General features: G+C 57.2%; 1 protein-coding gene across 5 annotated transcripts in view; it reads left to right on the forward strand.

Annotated features, from left to right (window-relative positions):
* Window positions 1-15,693, forward strand: part of ADCK5 (aarF domain containing kinase 5) — a 16,911-nt gene continuing 1,218 nt past the window's right edge. Inside the window, exons 1-10 of one of the 5 annotated variants that reach the window (XM_072775542.1) lie at window positions 1-111; window positions 9,057-9,163; window positions 9,885-10,034; window positions 14,300-14,375; window positions 14,498-14,698; window positions 14,780-14,920; window positions 15,009-15,122; window positions 15,228-15,359; window positions 15,427-15,510; window positions 15,597-15,678. In XM_072775542.1, the coding sequence (XP_072631643.1) occupies window positions 100-111; window positions 9,057-9,163; window positions 9,885-10,034; window positions 14,300-14,375; window positions 14,498-14,698; window positions 14,780-14,920; window positions 15,009-15,122; window positions 15,228-15,359; window positions 15,427-15,510; window positions 15,597-15,678 (1,099 nt within the window). In that variant the 5' untranslated portion in view covers window positions 1-99. The remainder of the gene's footprint in view (window positions 112-9,056; window positions 9,164-9,884; window positions 10,035-14,299; window positions 14,376-14,497; window positions 14,699-14,779; window positions 14,921-15,008; window positions 15,123-15,227; window positions 15,360-15,426; window positions 15,511-15,596; window positions 15,679-15,693) is intronic. The other 4 variants (XM_072775544.1, XM_072775543.1, XM_072775545.1 and 1 more) reach the window with 4 other exon arrangements.

The raw sequence follows: 15,693 nt of genomic DNA on the forward strand, positions 1-15,693 counted from the left end.
GCCGTCGGGGCGGGGCGCGCGTGCGCATTGCGGGCGCCCCGCCCCGCAAGGGCTGCTGGGCCGGGCGCCGGGAGCCGAGCTGAGCCGAGCGGCGCGAAGATGTGGCGGCTGGTGAGTTCCCCGCCCCGCGCGGCGCGGCCCCGGTACAGCCCGCCAGCCTCCGCCCGGCCCCCCGGGGCCCCCGAGCCGCCCGCTCCCGGGCCGGCCTCAGGGTCCCGGTCCTCAGGACAGGAACGCCTGGACCGTGCGGGGCCGCTGGGTCCCACCGACCGGCCGCCCGCGCCCCGCAGCCCGCGGTCACCGGCCACAGCCCGCACCTCCCGGGGCACCTGGACCTGCCGGTGCAGCTCGTGTCCCGGGCCCGCCTGTGCCGCGGACCTCGCACCGGCCGTGGCTCCGCAGTGACGCCCCGCGCCCGCCCGCATCGCACTGCGGCCCGGAGCCCTTCCTCCTCCTCGCGCGCTGGAGAGCTGAGCGGCTGAGGGGATGAGGGGCCGAGGGGATGAGGGGCCGAGGGGGTGAGGGGCTGACGGGCTGACGGGCTGAGGGGCGCACCGGCGTTCCCAGCTTGGGGTTTCATGCGGGGCTAGTAGGCCGAGCCGTGTAGTCTGCGTGTTGACAGTACACGTGCATTTCTTTCTTTCTTTCTTTTAATTTTAATTGAATTAAAATATAGCGTATCATTAGCTCCAGAGGTAGGGGTCAGTGATTCACGAGCTGCACGCAGCGCCCAGTGCTCATCCTGTCACGTGCCCTCCTTAGTGCCCGTCACCCCCTCACCCCGTCCCCCCAGCCTCCCCTCTAGTGACCCTCAGTTGGTTTCCTAGAGTTATGAGTCTCTCATGGTTTGTCTCCCTCTCTGAGTTCATCTTACTGTATTTTCCCCTCCCTCCCCCCATGATCCTCTGTTTTGTTTCTCAAATTCCACATATGAGTGAGGTCAAGGCATAATTGTCTTTCTCTGACTGACTTATGTCGCTCGGCATCATACCCTCTAGTTCCATCCACGCTGTGCAAATGGTAAGATTTCACTCTTCTGATGGCTGAGTCACACTCCATTGTATACATAGGTCGCGTCTTTACCCTTCATCTGTCGATGGACATCTGGGCTCTGTCCACACTTGGACTCTTGTGGACGTTGCTGCTGTAAAGGTTGGGGTGCAGGCGCCCCTTGGAATCACCGTGTCTGTGTCCTGTGGATAAGTACCCAGTAGGGCCGTTTCTGGGCCATAGGGTAGCTCTACATTCAGCCCCTTTTGGACCCTCCACACTGCTCTGCAGAGCGGCTGCCCAGCCTGCATCCCCACCAGCAGGTCAGGGGGCCCCCCTTTCTCCTCATCCTCACCAACCCCTGCTGTCTCCTGACTTGCTGATTTTAGCCATTCTGGCCAGTGTGAGGTGGGATCTCGCTGTGGTTCTATTTGTATTTCCCTGATGCATTTGTTCATGTGTCTGTTGGCCACGTGTAGGTCTGCTTTGGAGAAACGTCTGTTCGTGTCTTCTGCCCATTTCTTCACTGGATCATTTGTTTTTTGGGTGTCAAGTTTGAGAAGTTCTTTATAGATCTTGGATACCAGCCCTTAATCTGATAAGACATTTGCAAATACCTTCCCCATTCTGTAGCTTGTCTTTTGGTTTTGGCCACGGCTTCCTTTGCTGGGCTGAAGCTTTCTATCTTGATGAAGCCCCAATAGTTCATTATTGCTTTTGTTTCCCCTGCCTCTGGAGACGTGTCTAGTAAGAAGTTCCTGCGGTCGAGGTCGCAGAGGTTGCTGCCTGTGTTCTCCTCTAGGATTTTGATGGATTCCTGTCTCACATTTAGGTCTTTCATCCATTTAGAGTCTATTTTTGTGTGTGGTGTAAGGAAATGGTCCGGTTTCATTCTTCTGCACGTGGCTGCCCAATGTTCCCAGCACCATTTGTTGAAGACACTCTCTTTGTTCCATTGGATAGTCTTTCCTACTGTGTCAAAGGTGAGTTGGCCATAAAGTTGAGGGTCCATTTCTAGGTTCTCTATGCTGTTCCATTGATCTACGTGTCTATTTGGGACCATTACCACACTGTCTTGATCATAGCTTTGTAAGACAGCTTGAAGTCAGGCATTGTGGTGCCACCAGCTTTGGTTTTCTTCTTCAACGTTATTTTGGCTATTTGGGAGTTTTTCTGGTTCCAAGGAAACCTTAGATTATTTGTTCCAGCTCTGTGAAAAATGTTGATGGGGTTTTGATAGGGATTGCAGTGAACGTGTAGATTGCTGTGGGTAGCAGAGATATTTTAACAATATTTGTTCTTCTAATCCCTGAACATGGAATGTTTTTCCGTTTCTTTGTGTCTTCCTCAATTTCTTTCAAGAATGTTCTATAGAGTACAGATCCTTTACCTTTTTGGTTAGGTTTATTTCTAAGTATTTTATGGCTTTTTGTGCAATTTTTAAAAAATTTATTCATGAGAGACACAGAGGGAAAGAGAGAGGCAGAGACACAGGCAGAGGGAGAAGCAGGCTCCATGTAGGGAGCCTGACGTGGGACTCGATCCAGGGTCTCCAGGGTCACACCCTGGGTGGAAGGTGGCGCTAAACCAGTGAGCCACCCGGGCTGCCCTATTTTTTGGTGCAATTGTAAATGGGATCGATTCCTTAATTTCTCTTTCTTCTGCCTCATTGTTAGTGTAGAGAAATGCAATTAATTTCTGTGCATTGATTTTCTATCCTTCCATGTTACTGAATTCCTTTATGAGTTTTAGTTTTTGGGTGGAGTCTGGGTTTTCCACATAAGTGCAGATGCATTTCTGTTAATTTTTGTGGCTTGCGATGAGCAGATCCCTTACACAAGGGTGTTTTATGTACTGAAGTGAGGCAAGGTTAGTGTGAGAGGCAGGCGGATAGATACTGAATTGGCTTTAGCACAGCACTTTACAGCTTACAAAGTGTCTGCACATATTCGGGTCACTTAATCTTCCCGACTGACCTAAGGATCGGGCAGGTAAGTTTTAGCTTTTTTTTTTTTTTTTTTTAAGTTTTAGCTTCTGATGAGGAGCTGCTCAGAGTGATAAGGGGAGCAGAGTCCAGTAAGTGTCTGAGTCCTGATGGTGCCAAGAGGGTCATAGACCCTTGGAAAAGAAAAGGGCCGGGTATTCATGGTCCTCTGGGCCACCTCCCCTGGGCCCAGATTCCCTCCCAGGCTCACTTCCTACCTGTGGGAACGTTTCTGTGCCTCGGATTTCTGTGCTACTGAAGTGCTCAGGGCAGCTTGAGCCTGCCAGTAAGCGGCCCTGATTCTTGTTACCTCTGTACTACTCCTGGTCTGGGCCTCATCGTGAGACGCAGCAGGTGCTGCTTTAGTTTCTCTAGTGCTATGGGCTGGGTCTCCTGCACTGACCTTTCATCCTCTGATGTGCTCAGTCTCATCGACAGGGTGGTGACCTTTGTCATATCTATTTGAGTCTCACTACTCAGAGCCTTTGTGTGTGTGTGTGTGTGTGTTTGCTACTTTGTAGGGTGTTAGCTGAGTTCCAGATGAGCGCTCTGTTTCTGCAGGCAGCTGTGCACACACTCTAAGAAAGCATGAGAGGCTAGGGTAGAGAAGGCCCATTTCATCTGGTCCAAACTGGAAGGCTTTGAAGTGGTAGGTGTGGAGACAAGCATAGGCTCGGGCTGTCCCAGGCAAGCCAGGGCATGTGGTCATGCTGGTGGAAGGCACTGGTGTGTGGGGGAGCGGCCTGGGGAGCCGCAGTGCTCTCTTTGCCTGTTTGCTGGCGTGCTCTGGGTTTGATCTGAGATATGTGATATATTGGAAATTGCCCTGGACTTGTCCCTGGAAGATCGGGCTACAAGTTCTGCTCATATTTATAGTCACATGACTTCTTCAGACTTCAGGGATGTCTCTTGGGTGATGGAGATATTTTGAGGAGCACTGGCCATCCCAAACTGGAAGGAGGCAGGACGTGAATGGACCTGCGGACCCTGGCGGGTCTCTGGAGTTGTCAGCATGCCGCCTTATCCTTGGGGTCCTGCCCAGGGTCGGGCTGCTGCCAGGTCTTACCTGAGCATGCGCTCCTGCGTGTCGCTCACCTTGCATCCAAGGCTGGGCCACGTGGGCTCTAGTGCGTTCTGTGCTTAGTCACCGTTTATCTCAGTTTAGCGGGCCTTCACGGAGCTCCTGCTTTATCTCACGGGCACTGCACTAGGTCCTGGAAGCGCAGAGATGATGGGGGGCCCCGCACAGTCCAGGCTACACTAACAGTCATGCTCCTGTATGGCGGAGACCTCCGCACAGGTGGATGGGGGGTGAGAGAGGACTGCTGGGTCGGGGTCTGGTGCCGCGTGGGCCGTTGGGGCCTAGGACCTTTGTTACAGGAGCATGAGTGGAGAGTCGCTCACTGTGGGAAATGAATTGGGCAATGAGACGCCATCGAGTCCTCACTGCTGCAGTGGCATCTGAGAAAGCAGAAGCCAGTACTGGGGACCGCAATCGGGGCTCTGACCTTTCTGGCCTTGCCCCCTCTGAGGCTTGGGGTACAGCCAGCGCCTCATGCTTCAGTGTAAGATAACTCAGAGTTAGCATTCTCTCTGCTCCATCTGGGGGGCCTGGGTCTCTTGTGATGCTGAGGTGAGCCCCGGTCTTGGGGGCAGCCACGCCTTGGCTCCTGCCTCTGTCCTCGGGGCCTGAGGCCTTTTGCTCTGCATTTCCAGTTCATTAGCTCGCATAGCTCCTGGAAGTTTCCTTTCCTTGTGAATGCTAATGTCTCAGGATAATCATTGTCCATCAGCTTTGGCCGTTGCCCTTCTTGTCCCCAGCGATGCAGCTTCTGGACATACGAACGCCACTGCAACTTTGCAGCAAACTCTGCTGTCCTTTGACTTGCTCCTGCCCTTCTGCCCCAGTCAACTAAAGCATTTCTTCATATCCTGTATATAACCTGTCTCTGAGTTTGTTGTTTTTTTTTTTTTAATATTTATTTATTTATTATTTATGATAGAGAGAGAGAGGCAGAGACACAGGAGGAGGGAGAAGCAGGCCCCATGCCAGGAGCCCGATGTGGGACTCGATCCCCGGACTCCAGGATCGTGCCCTGGGCCAAAGGCAGGCGCCAAACCACTGAGCCACCCAGGGATCCCGTCTCTGAGTTTTACACATGTTGGAAATAGTCTCTTTTGTGTTCTGGGCTAAATGCTTTTTTTCCTTTGGAAAAAGTGGTGGGAAGCTAATGATCTTTTAACATAAACAGTTCAATTTAATCTAGCAAGTATGGACTTCTTTGTGTTGGGTGGAGTTGGCTTGTGAGGACACAGCTGTTGGCTGGGGAGTAAGGGCATGCAGACCAGCAGCTGGTGAGCAGGAAGGCCATGGAGTAGCTGCTCCTTGACCCCCGCATGCCCTCAGTGTGTCCATCTGCCTGGCCTGCTGTGTGGGCTGGGAGTTGTGCAAGAGGGCTTTGCAAAGGTCAGTCCTCTTGACCCCTACATTAATAGTACAGTAGTCCTTGCTTTGTAGACAGTGAAACTGAGGTATAGAGAGGGAAGTGGCTTGTCCTGACTGCACAGCTAATAGTTACCAGAGCCTCTGTTCGAATTCCAGGCTCAGAAGTCTGCATTCATAGTCTGCCCCTTCTCAGCCCTGGCTCTACCTGAGTCTCTGGGGCCGCCCTGGGCACTGTCTGTGCTGAGCAGTGGCCTTCGTCTCCACCCATTCAGTGCCAAGAGCACCCCTTTCCCCAGGTTGTGACAACTAAGTGTCTCCAGACAGTGCCAGATGTCCTGGGCACACAGTCACCTCTGGTGAGTACCCCTGCCCTGCCGTAGCTGCCTCACCTTCAGAATGCCACTTTCCTAGGATGTGGAGAAGGAGCCCTCGTGTGTGCTGTTGGGGACGCAAGCTGGTGCAGCTGCTCTGGAGAACAGTATGCAGGGTCCTCCAAAGTTACACATAGAGCTACCCTACGACCCAGCAATTGCACTGCTGGGAATTTACCCCCAAAACACAAAAACACTAATTCAGAGAGTTGCATGCACCCTATGTTTACAGCAGCGTTATCAACAACAGTCAAACTGTGGAAGCAGCCCAAGTGTTCGTGGACTAACGAATGGATAACAAAGTGGTATATATACAGTGGAATATTATTCAGCCATAAAAAGGAATTAAATTTTGCTATTTGCAACAACACGTATGGAGCTAGAGAGTGCTAAGCAGAATAAGTCAGAGAAAGGTACCATGTGATGTTGCTCATATGTGGAATTTAAGAAACAAGCAAAGGAAAGAATAAGAGACAAAGTAGGAAACAGACTTTTAGAGATGCTTGGGTGGCTCAGTCAGTTGAGTGACGGACGCTTGGTGAGACTGAGCTCCCGTCAGGCTCTGTGCTGGGCATTATTAATTAAATAAATAATTTTTAAAAATGCGTGACAATAATATAAAAGTTAAGAAGGTTAAAATAGAATTAACAGTGTACTAAAGTATTTGCAACTGGGGGAGGTGATAAAAGTATTTGTTTTTCTTTGTTTTTTTTAATATTTTATTTATTCATTCATGACAGACATAGAGAGAGAGAGACAGAGACACAGGCAGAGGGAGAAGCAGGCTCCATGCCAGGAGCCTGACGCGGGACTCGATCCCAGGTCTCCAGGATCTGGGCCAAAGGCTCTGGCCAAAGGCAGGCGCCAAACCGCCGAGCCACCCAGGGATCTCCGATAAAAGTATTTGTATTAGACTATGTGAAGTAAGGGATTCATAGTTCAGTCGGTTCTATAACCATACAAAGCTTCCTTCGTGATTGCAGTTAACCGTATGTTTGTAAAGGAAACAGTAGAATAATAAAGCAACACCACCTTCCGGGCAGGGACCTGCAGTAGCACAGCAGACGTGTGTGGCTGTGATCCTGAGAATATTTAAATACGGGGTCAAGCTGACGTAACGGTCCCAGTCAACTGCCCAGGTGCCCACTGCCTAGACCCACCCATTATTAATGTCCTGTCCTGTTGCTTCTGTTTCTGTTTGAAACCATGTATTTTGTTGTCATTGGACTATTTGAAAGTAAGTTGTAGACATTTTGACACAATCTCTAAACGTTTCAAGGAGCATCCCCTAAAGGAGAACCTTGTCCCTGGCGCGGAGGAGCGTGAGAGGGGACTCCTGGCTGGCTGTCGTTCCCGCCCTGCTCGCTGTGCAGGAGTGCTTCCAGGTGCTTTCCCTCTGCCCGAGCAGCGCCAGGGCATCGTGTCTGTGCAGCCTCCCAGCCTATGACTGTCTTCCCACTTTTTTCTCTGAATATCATTTAACTTCTTGTTATAAAAAATTGCAAATATTGGGGCACCTACATGGCTCAGTTGGTTAAGTGTCCATTATCTTGGCTTCGGCTCAGGTCATGATCTCAGGGTTGTGGGATTGAGCCCCATGTTGGGCTCCCCACTCAGTGGAGAGTCAGCTTGTCTCCCTCTGCTCCCTCGCTTTCTCTTTCTCAAATAAATAAGTAAACAAATTGCAAATGTTGATAGAAGCAGAACTGATAGGTGGCTGTGCCCAGCCAGTGTTCCCAACTCATGGATTCTAACGACTTTCTGAGGAGGCCTTGCTGTTTAGAGGAAGCCCCCACCCTGGATCCCCTGGTTGGACGTGCTCGGGCTCACTGATCATGAGAGCTGAGCTCCGGTGGCCAGCAGGTGCCAGTGGTTGTCAGTTCTTGTTCAGTGGGCCTGAGTTTTCGAGACGACCAGAATCCCAGCACAGCCCTCCCTGGCCAGAGTTTCGGGCAGCTGGGGTGTGACGGCATCGCCGCCCTCCCCGGGTCTCAGGCACCAGCCATGGGCCATCTTGCCAGGTCCTCACACCTGCCTGGAATCCGCTTGGCTCTATCACCCAGCCCCCTCCTCCTGGGCTGCCCTTGCCAGCACATTGCCCACTCCCCGCAGGCAGCCCCAGGGCCCTTGGGATTCCCCGCCTGGCTCCAGCTTGCCTGCTGCCCACTCTGCTTGGGCACAACGCCCCCCACCTATGAGCGTACGGGATGTTTCCCAGCACAGGGGCTTCTCCCCACTCCAGAAATGCCGTGGGTGCTGCTGGCGGGCTGTGGGTGGGAGGGGGTGAGTGCTGGCCTGCTCTCCTGCACGGGAAGCCAGGGGCTCTTCAGGCCCAGGGGCTCACCTGTCTGCCGGCAGCTGCCTTTCTTGCCTCCGTGGGGTTTCCTTGAGGATCTGTGCCCGCTGCACGTGGCCTTGCCGAGCTGTCAGCCTGCGTTCCCCGGGACAAGAGGTCATGGAGCTTTTCCTTTGACTTTCGTGTTGTTTTGCAGTCCTTGAAACCGTCTTTTGGGCTGTGTGCTTTGGCCAGAAAATGATTGGAAAGTCGGTCCTTCATTTGGTCCAGGGTTCATGATGATAATGGGAACATCTGTGCCGTGGGTCATGACTTAGTATGCACAACCTTTTTTTCCCTAAAAAGGGAATTTGTGGTTGGCAAATTTGTGCTTGAGGAACTCCTAAGACCTAATCAATCAGCTGGCATTGGGAGACCAAGGTTGTCAGTAAGTACAGGAGAGTCGTGTGTCCCCGTGGTCACTGGAGTCAGCCAACACGTGCCGTGGCCCCCTGGTGCTGCTGTCCGGCTGGCCACGTTTTCTCCCTGGCCCTCCCTGCCTCCTCCGGTCTCCGCCTCTGGGGCCCTAGCAGGTGGTCTTCCGCCTGAGATCCCGACATCTTTCTGATCGTGTCATCAAGCATTTATTGATCGTTCCTTTGGAAATTCAGAATGACTTCCTGAGGCTGCTGGTCAGTGGGCTGAGCAGCACAAAAATAGACAGCGATAGGTCTCAGGGCCAGGAGAGCGTTGCAGGCAGGGTTACAGCGCATCGAGGTAGCGGCTCCCGGTGCCCACGGCGTCGTTCTCGGATCTCAGCCTGCCCTCCAGAAGTGGGGTTGTCCTCGCCTTCCTGAGTCCGGCGCGGGAGCCTGGCCCCACGCACGGGCCCTAGAAGGGCTGACGTGCTTGGACGCCGCGCGTGGATCCAGGGCCTAGAGCCTGCCCCCCGATCGGGCCGTGTGACCCCTGCTGTCTGCCCCCTTGCAGTCACGGCTCTGCTGCTTCCACTCCGCCCTGCTGCGGAGCACACTGGACCCCTGGCTGCCGCCCGCTGCCTTCCCCAGGAGAAGCCTCAGGGTCCTGCCCACGAGGTGGTGAGTTCTCCCCAGCCCCAGGTGCTCCCTGCCAGGCAGGGATGGAAGACCTGTGTCATGGGGCCCGAGGCTGGCCTTTGCGACCCGCCCCCTGCAGACAGATGCACCTGCTCCTTGGGGCGGTGCCCCCATGGGGCCCCGAATTCTGGTGCAGGGCTCACTGACAGCAGCGGCCTGAGCTGTGTGCTCCGGGGAGAGTCCTGGACGTGGGGTGGGGGCGAGGTGGACGTGTCAGGAGGCCACGCTCAGGCCCGGCGGCCGTGGAGTGAGCAGTCTGAATGTGCAGTGCTCTTCAGTGACCTCGGGGCAGACGTGTGATGGCTGGGCTCCTGCAGGGCTGTCACTGTAGCACCCGTCCCCTGCGCGTCTTGCCCAGCTCTGCCACCCGGCACTTTGCCACCCGGGGGGCCATCCTCACGGTGGACAGTGGCTTTAACTCTGCACGGCATAGGAGCCCCTGATTCTGTGAGGACCCCAGCTTTGCCTGGGAGCTGCTTCCCGTGGAGCCTGGTGCCCAGGGCGTCCACGGGGCTCAGGCGCAGTGCCCTCATGGGCCTCTGGCACCGGTGTTGGCTGCTACAGCTCCCTGGGGTGGGCCAGGCTCTGGCCGTGGGTGCCCCTCGCGCTGTGGGGAGCAGAGGCCTGCAGAGCCCAGGCCCGGCGGGCAGTGGACAGCGGGCAGTGGCCAGTAGCCGGACCACACACCTCGGTCTCTGTCCAGGCCCCTCCGACCCAAGCCCCTCTGGAGGAAGGTGCTCTCCGCCACGGCGATGGGGGTCCCCCTGCTTCTTGGAGCCCGCTATCTCACAGCAGAGCCTCAGGAGAAGAGGAAGATGAGGCTTGTAGTGGACGGCGTGGGGCGCTTCAGCAGGTAGAAGGGGCTGGGGCTGGGAGGGGCTGCAGGGTTTGGCTGGAAACTTCCAAGCTGCCCTCCAGACATTCCACTGCCCCAAGCCTTGAGCACTAGACGTGGCCTCTTACCCGTCAGACAGCCGTGGCCAGCTGGAGGAGGAGAGTGGCGCCTGCGTCAGGCTTCCGCCCACTGGTGGGCCGCTGCCGCCTCCTTACCCTGACCCCCAAGGAGAGTTGGCATCCGGAGGGCTTTGGGGGAGGGGGGAGGACACCCTCCTCTGCCCCCACTGGACCTCACGGGAGATGGGTAGCGTGTGGTCAGTAACATCAAGGGTGCCTTCCACGGGAGGCACTATTCGTACTCCCCCATCTTCCAGCACAGCGTCCTTGGGGGGGATCTTCCTGTTGGGGCCCCTGGGACAGACCTCCCTGCTGTTGGTCAGATCCTGAAATCCCTATGGCCAAGAGCCAGTTCTTGGCTTTGGGGGAGACCTCAGTCCACCCAAACCCACGGTGGGGCTGGAGGGGGTAGCTCGTGGCCATCTGGGGAGGAGGCCCAGGCTGACCTCGGGGAGGGACTGCTCAGGCCGGGCACCTCAGACCGGTGCTAACAGAGGCCATAGGTGTCTGGATTGTGAGTGCTTGACCGCTTCCTGCTGGGAGGACACACCAGGCCATCACGTTGCAGTGGGACGTGGGGCCACCGCGCACCCCGCTGCCCCTGTGGCGGGCTGGCCTCGGGCACCCAGTTGCCCTCGCGGGCAGGCCCTGGGCCATGAGCGCTCTCCCGCGCGGTTGTCCAGCTCTCAGCCCGAGGTTGATGAGGGCAGAGCCTGGCTTCCTGTAGGCGGTGTGGCACGAGGGACCTGCGTCAGGCACCGTGGCAGGCGCCCCCGTGGCAGGCGCCCCCGTGGCAGGCGCCCCCGTGGCAGGCGTGGCACTGCCTTCTCTGCTCCTGGGAACCTGTATTTCTGCAGCGAGCCCTCAGGCTGAGCTGGGGCGGAGGGGCATGGCTAGACTCTGCTTTTCCCAGCCTGTTGTCAGCCATGGGCCTAGCCGCGACGGCTGGGCAGGACGGGCACACGGTGGTCACAGGGCCTCCAGAGCCAGGGGCTGCATGCATGCAGGATCCCAGGACGGTGGCAGGTGGGGAGCAGGACTTGCCCGTCCCCCGGGGGGGATGCTGCTTGAGGAGAGCAGAGATCAGACGCGTGTCAAGGCTCCGAGGAGAGCGATGGGCAGTCTGCGTCGAGGCCTTCCTTTCTCATCCCCACCCCTTGTTTAATTTTCCCTTTTCAGAAACTTGTGGGCTGTTTTTTTTTTTGACCGTTTCTTTTTGTTTTTAAAGACTTTTTCAGGGATCCCTGGGTGGCGCAGCGGTTTGGCGCCTGCCTTTGGCTCAGGGCGCGATCCTGGAGACCCGGGATCGAATCCCACATCGGGCTCCCGGTGCATGGAGCCTGCTTCTCCCTCTGCCTGTGTCTCTGCCTCTCTCTCTCTCACTGTGTGCCTATCATAAATAAATTAAAAAAAAAATAAATAAATAAAGACTTTTTCATTTGGCAGAAAGAGAGCACAAGTAAGCAGAGCGGCAGGCCCGGGGAGAGGCAGGGTCCCCGCTGAGCAAGAGCCTGACTGGGCTCGATCCCAGGACCCTGAGGTACCACCTAAGCCAAGACAGATGTTTAACCACTGAGCCACCCGGGTGCCCCAACATTTTTCTTCTTGAACCCTCTACAGATAAGTTGTCATGAGGCCCCATTGTCCCTACAAGTTTGTTCCTAGACAAAGACATTCTCCATAAGCACAGTCAGGACACTGGTGCAGGGATCCTGGGGGGCTTAGCAGCTGAGCCTCTGCCTTGGGCTCAGGGCGTGATCCTGGGGTTCCAGGATTGAGTCCCGCATCGGGTATCCACAGGGAGCCTGCTTCTCCCTCTGCCTGTGTCTCTGCCTCTCTCTGTGTCTCTCATGAATAAATAATAAAATCCTAGAAAAACAAAGACACCAGTGCATCATGAGCCCCTACCTACATGCAGTCCCCTGTCACCAGGCCCCCCAGCAGGAACCCTTCTCAGCACAGGGATCCTATGACAGGCCCATCTCCAATGTCTTGCACTCTAGAACAGTCTCCGTGTCTCCTTGGGCCTTACAGCTAAACTGGAGGTCAAACGTTACGTGCCCAGGGCTGTCCGTTTTGACGGTTCCCTAGGATGAACTGCAGAGCTCAGGCCCGTGCTGAGCCCTGGACCGGGTGTTACCGTAGTAGAAATACAACCAGTCAGTGAGGCCAAGGACGAGATGCGCAGGGTGAGCCCCGCCAGGGCTCCACAGTCGGTTTCCCCGTCCTCAGAGACCCTGCACAGCCCCGCTCCTGCCGCCCTTGGTGAGCTGCTTGTGCACGGCCCCAGGGGCGCCTCCTTACAGGAGGGACGGGGCCGTTGGCCTCCCTCCGCGGCTGGGCTCATCTCTGGGCCAAGCCCCAGGTCCCTAGTCCCCTGGCCAGTCTTTCTGGTGATCTGGGCCCATCATTCAGGAAATCCCCAGGGTCCCAGAGGCCACCTGCCAGGAGCTGGGGCAAAGGCCAGGCCTTCCTTGCTGGGTGGTCGCCCTCCATGACCCGGTGACCTTGACAACCCGGGAGGCTGTAGGCCAGTGATGTACATCAGGGGGCAGCAAGCAATGGCCAGACGTGCCGCTGCCTGTTTCATACGCGTAGCTTTCTGGGACCCGTGCTCCATGCAGTGTCCGTGATGCCTGCAGCTGCTGTCACAGTGACAGCAGGGACCGTGTGGCTCACGAAGCCCAAAATATTTACCATCTAACTTTGTAAAGGAGAATTCCGCTGACCTCGACCTCTTCTGGAGCCCCTCAGTTGGGTTTGTGTGTGGTTTGCTCCTGGCCACACTAGCTGGCCGCGTTCCAGTCTGGAAATGTGTCTCTTCTCCCCACTTATTTGAATCAGGCTGGACTTGTGGATTTTTCACTTGATTCTGTTAGTTCCTCTCTGTTGACATCGGGTATTTTTTTGTTGCTGGCGGTCTAGGATTGGCTAGTGGGAGCTCCTTCAACTGGACTTCTGTGATCCTTTGCTTTCCCAAGTTTTTATTTAAATTCCAGTAGTTCACATACACTGTAGTGTTAGTTTCGAGTGTAGATCCTTTTCTCTCCATTTTCTCATACAGAATTTACAGCCACGGAGTTGGAAGCACTGCAGTGAACCACGTTTTGCCATCACATCTTTAACTCCCGCCCCCCGAGTCCTTTCACCGTGTCTCCCGTTTCTGGAGCATTTTATTCCATTTTGTACTAGGAGATGTGCCAGGGCTCATCTTGTTCTTTCCTACGCCTGGACGCAGCCATCCTCCAGGAAGCCTGGTTCCTTGGGGTGGAGAAGGGTCTTGACCACGACGGGGTGTTGGGGTGCTCACTGCCCCGGGTGCACCTGCGGGCCCTGCGCAGACTAGGCTGAGGGGGTGCGTGGGCCTGCGGCCGTGTCTGGCCACACACCCCACACCTCGCACTCACACACTTGCTGACAGAGGTCGTTCTTCTTTACTCCCTTCCTACAACTTTCTCCAACTTGGGGAACCCTGGCTCCCCTCATCTGCAGTTTAGTCCTGACCATCACCGAACGCAGTACTGCTGCCGCCCCTCCGCAGGCCCCTATTGCCTCTTGGGCTGAATTACCCGGGATGGGGGTGGGGGGGCACTATCCCCTCCACACCCCCGGGGAGCTCAGGGCACCCGTGTTAGGAGGGGCTGAGTGGGCAGAGGCTGCCTGTGGAGCGTGGCTTGGCAGGTGTGCGGCAGGCTGACCTCGTCACCACGGGGGGCCACACGTGCCTGGCGGGGGTGGGGGGGTTTGCGGGCAAACCTACGCAACACCCGGCAGGAAGCTGGAGGTCTGGCTCCCCCAGTGGCCTCCTCGAGGCGCAGGCGCCCAAGGGCCTGCAGCTGGGGTGCTGGGGGCCACCCCTCTGCTCTCCGGCCTCGGGGCGGCCTGGCCACAGCCTGGTGCATGGGGCTCCTCTGGCACGGGGGCTGCTGATGGCAGCCTGGTTGGCAGGGCCCAGCCCTCCGTCCCGGGTGCCTGGTGGTGTGTGTTCAGACACAGGGCCGCCTGCTGTGTAGACCGGGAGCTGGGACTGCCCCGCTGCCAGCGCCAGGCAAGAGCAGGAGCTAGAGCAGCCCGCCGGGCCACCCTGAGCCCGGCCGCCCCCGTGCATGGCCCCTCGGCACCATGGCCTGGCCCGGGGTGGCTGAGGGCAGCCTCTGCCAACAGGTCGCTGAGGATAGGCCTGCAGATCTCCCTGGACTACTGGTGGTGTGCGAATGTCATCCTGCGAGGGGTGGAGGAGGTTTGTCCCTGCACCCTAGCCCCGGGGCACTGCGGGGGGGTGGGGCAGCGGGAGGGTGTCGGGGGCCCTGGGCAGCGCCCGCCTGTCCCCATCCCCCATCCCTGCCCTGTGCCTGTGGTCAGAACAGCCCGGGGTACCTGGAGGTGATGTCAGCGTGTCACCAGCGGGCAGCTGACGCCCTGGTGGCCGGGGCCATCAGAAATGGGGGCCTCTACGTGAAGCTGGGCCAGGGGCTGTGCTCCTTCAACCACCTGCTGCCCCCGGAGTATATAAGGACCCTGCGTGTGCTGGAGGACAGAGCCCTCACACGGGGCTTCCAGGAGGTGGGTCCTGTGCTTGGGTTGGGAGCTGGGGTTCCTGGCAGCGCCCTGCCCCCCCACTGCTTCCAGAACCCTCTCCTGCAGGTGGATGAGCTGTTCCTCGAAGACTTCCAGGCCCCGCCCCACAAGCTCTTCCTGGAGTTCGACTACCAGCCCATCGCTGCCGCGAGCCTGGCCCAGGTGCACCGCGCCAGGCTGCACGACGGCACCGCGGTGGCCGTGAAGGTATGTGGGGGCCCGCTCTGTGCCTGGGCGGGGGCTAGGGCTAGGGCTGGGGTGGCCTTGGGTCCTCCCCGCACCCTTCCCAATGCAGGTGCAGTACATCGATCTGCGGGACCGCTTTGATGGGGATATCCACACCCTGGAGCTCCTGCTGCAGCTTGTCGAGCTCATGCACCCCAGCTTCGGCTTCAGCTGGGTGCTGCAGGTACCACCGCCCAGAGACAGGCTGGAGCCGATGGGGGGTGCACATTGCGTGCTGGGGTGGGCTGCTCCCCGGCCTGGACCCCCCAGCTGCTCCTGTGGTCCCTAGGACCTGAAGGGCACCCTGGCCCAGGAGCTGGACTTCGAGAACGAGGGGCGGAATGCCGAGCGCTGTGCCCGGGAGCTGCAGCACTTCCACTATGTTGTGGTGCCCCGCGTGCACTGGGACACGTCCAGCAAGGTGGGCTGGGCCCCTCCCGGGCGGGGACACACAGCCCTGCCAAGCTCAGCCACTTGCTCTCTCCCAGCGTGTGCTGACGGCCGAATTCTGTGAAGGCTGCAAGGTCAACGACTTGGAGGCCATCAAGTCCATGGGGCTGGCGGTGAAGGATGTGAGTGCCGTGTGCATCGGGGTGGGGGGTCGGCGGGGGGAGATGGAGCACAGGGCGATGGTGGTGCTGTGCTCTTCTCTCCCCAGATAGCAGAGAAACTCATCCAGGCCTTTGCAGAGCAGATATTTTACACGGGCTTCATCCACTCTGACCCCCACCCTGGCAATGGTAGGAGGAACCCCC

Source organism: Canis lupus, chromosome 14, assembly GCF_048164855.1.
Source record: "Canis lupus baileyi chromosome 14, mCanLup2.hap1, whole genome shotgun sequence".
Classification (NCBI taxonomy): domain Eukaryota; kingdom Metazoa; phylum Chordata; class Mammalia; order Carnivora; family Canidae; genus Canis; species Canis lupus.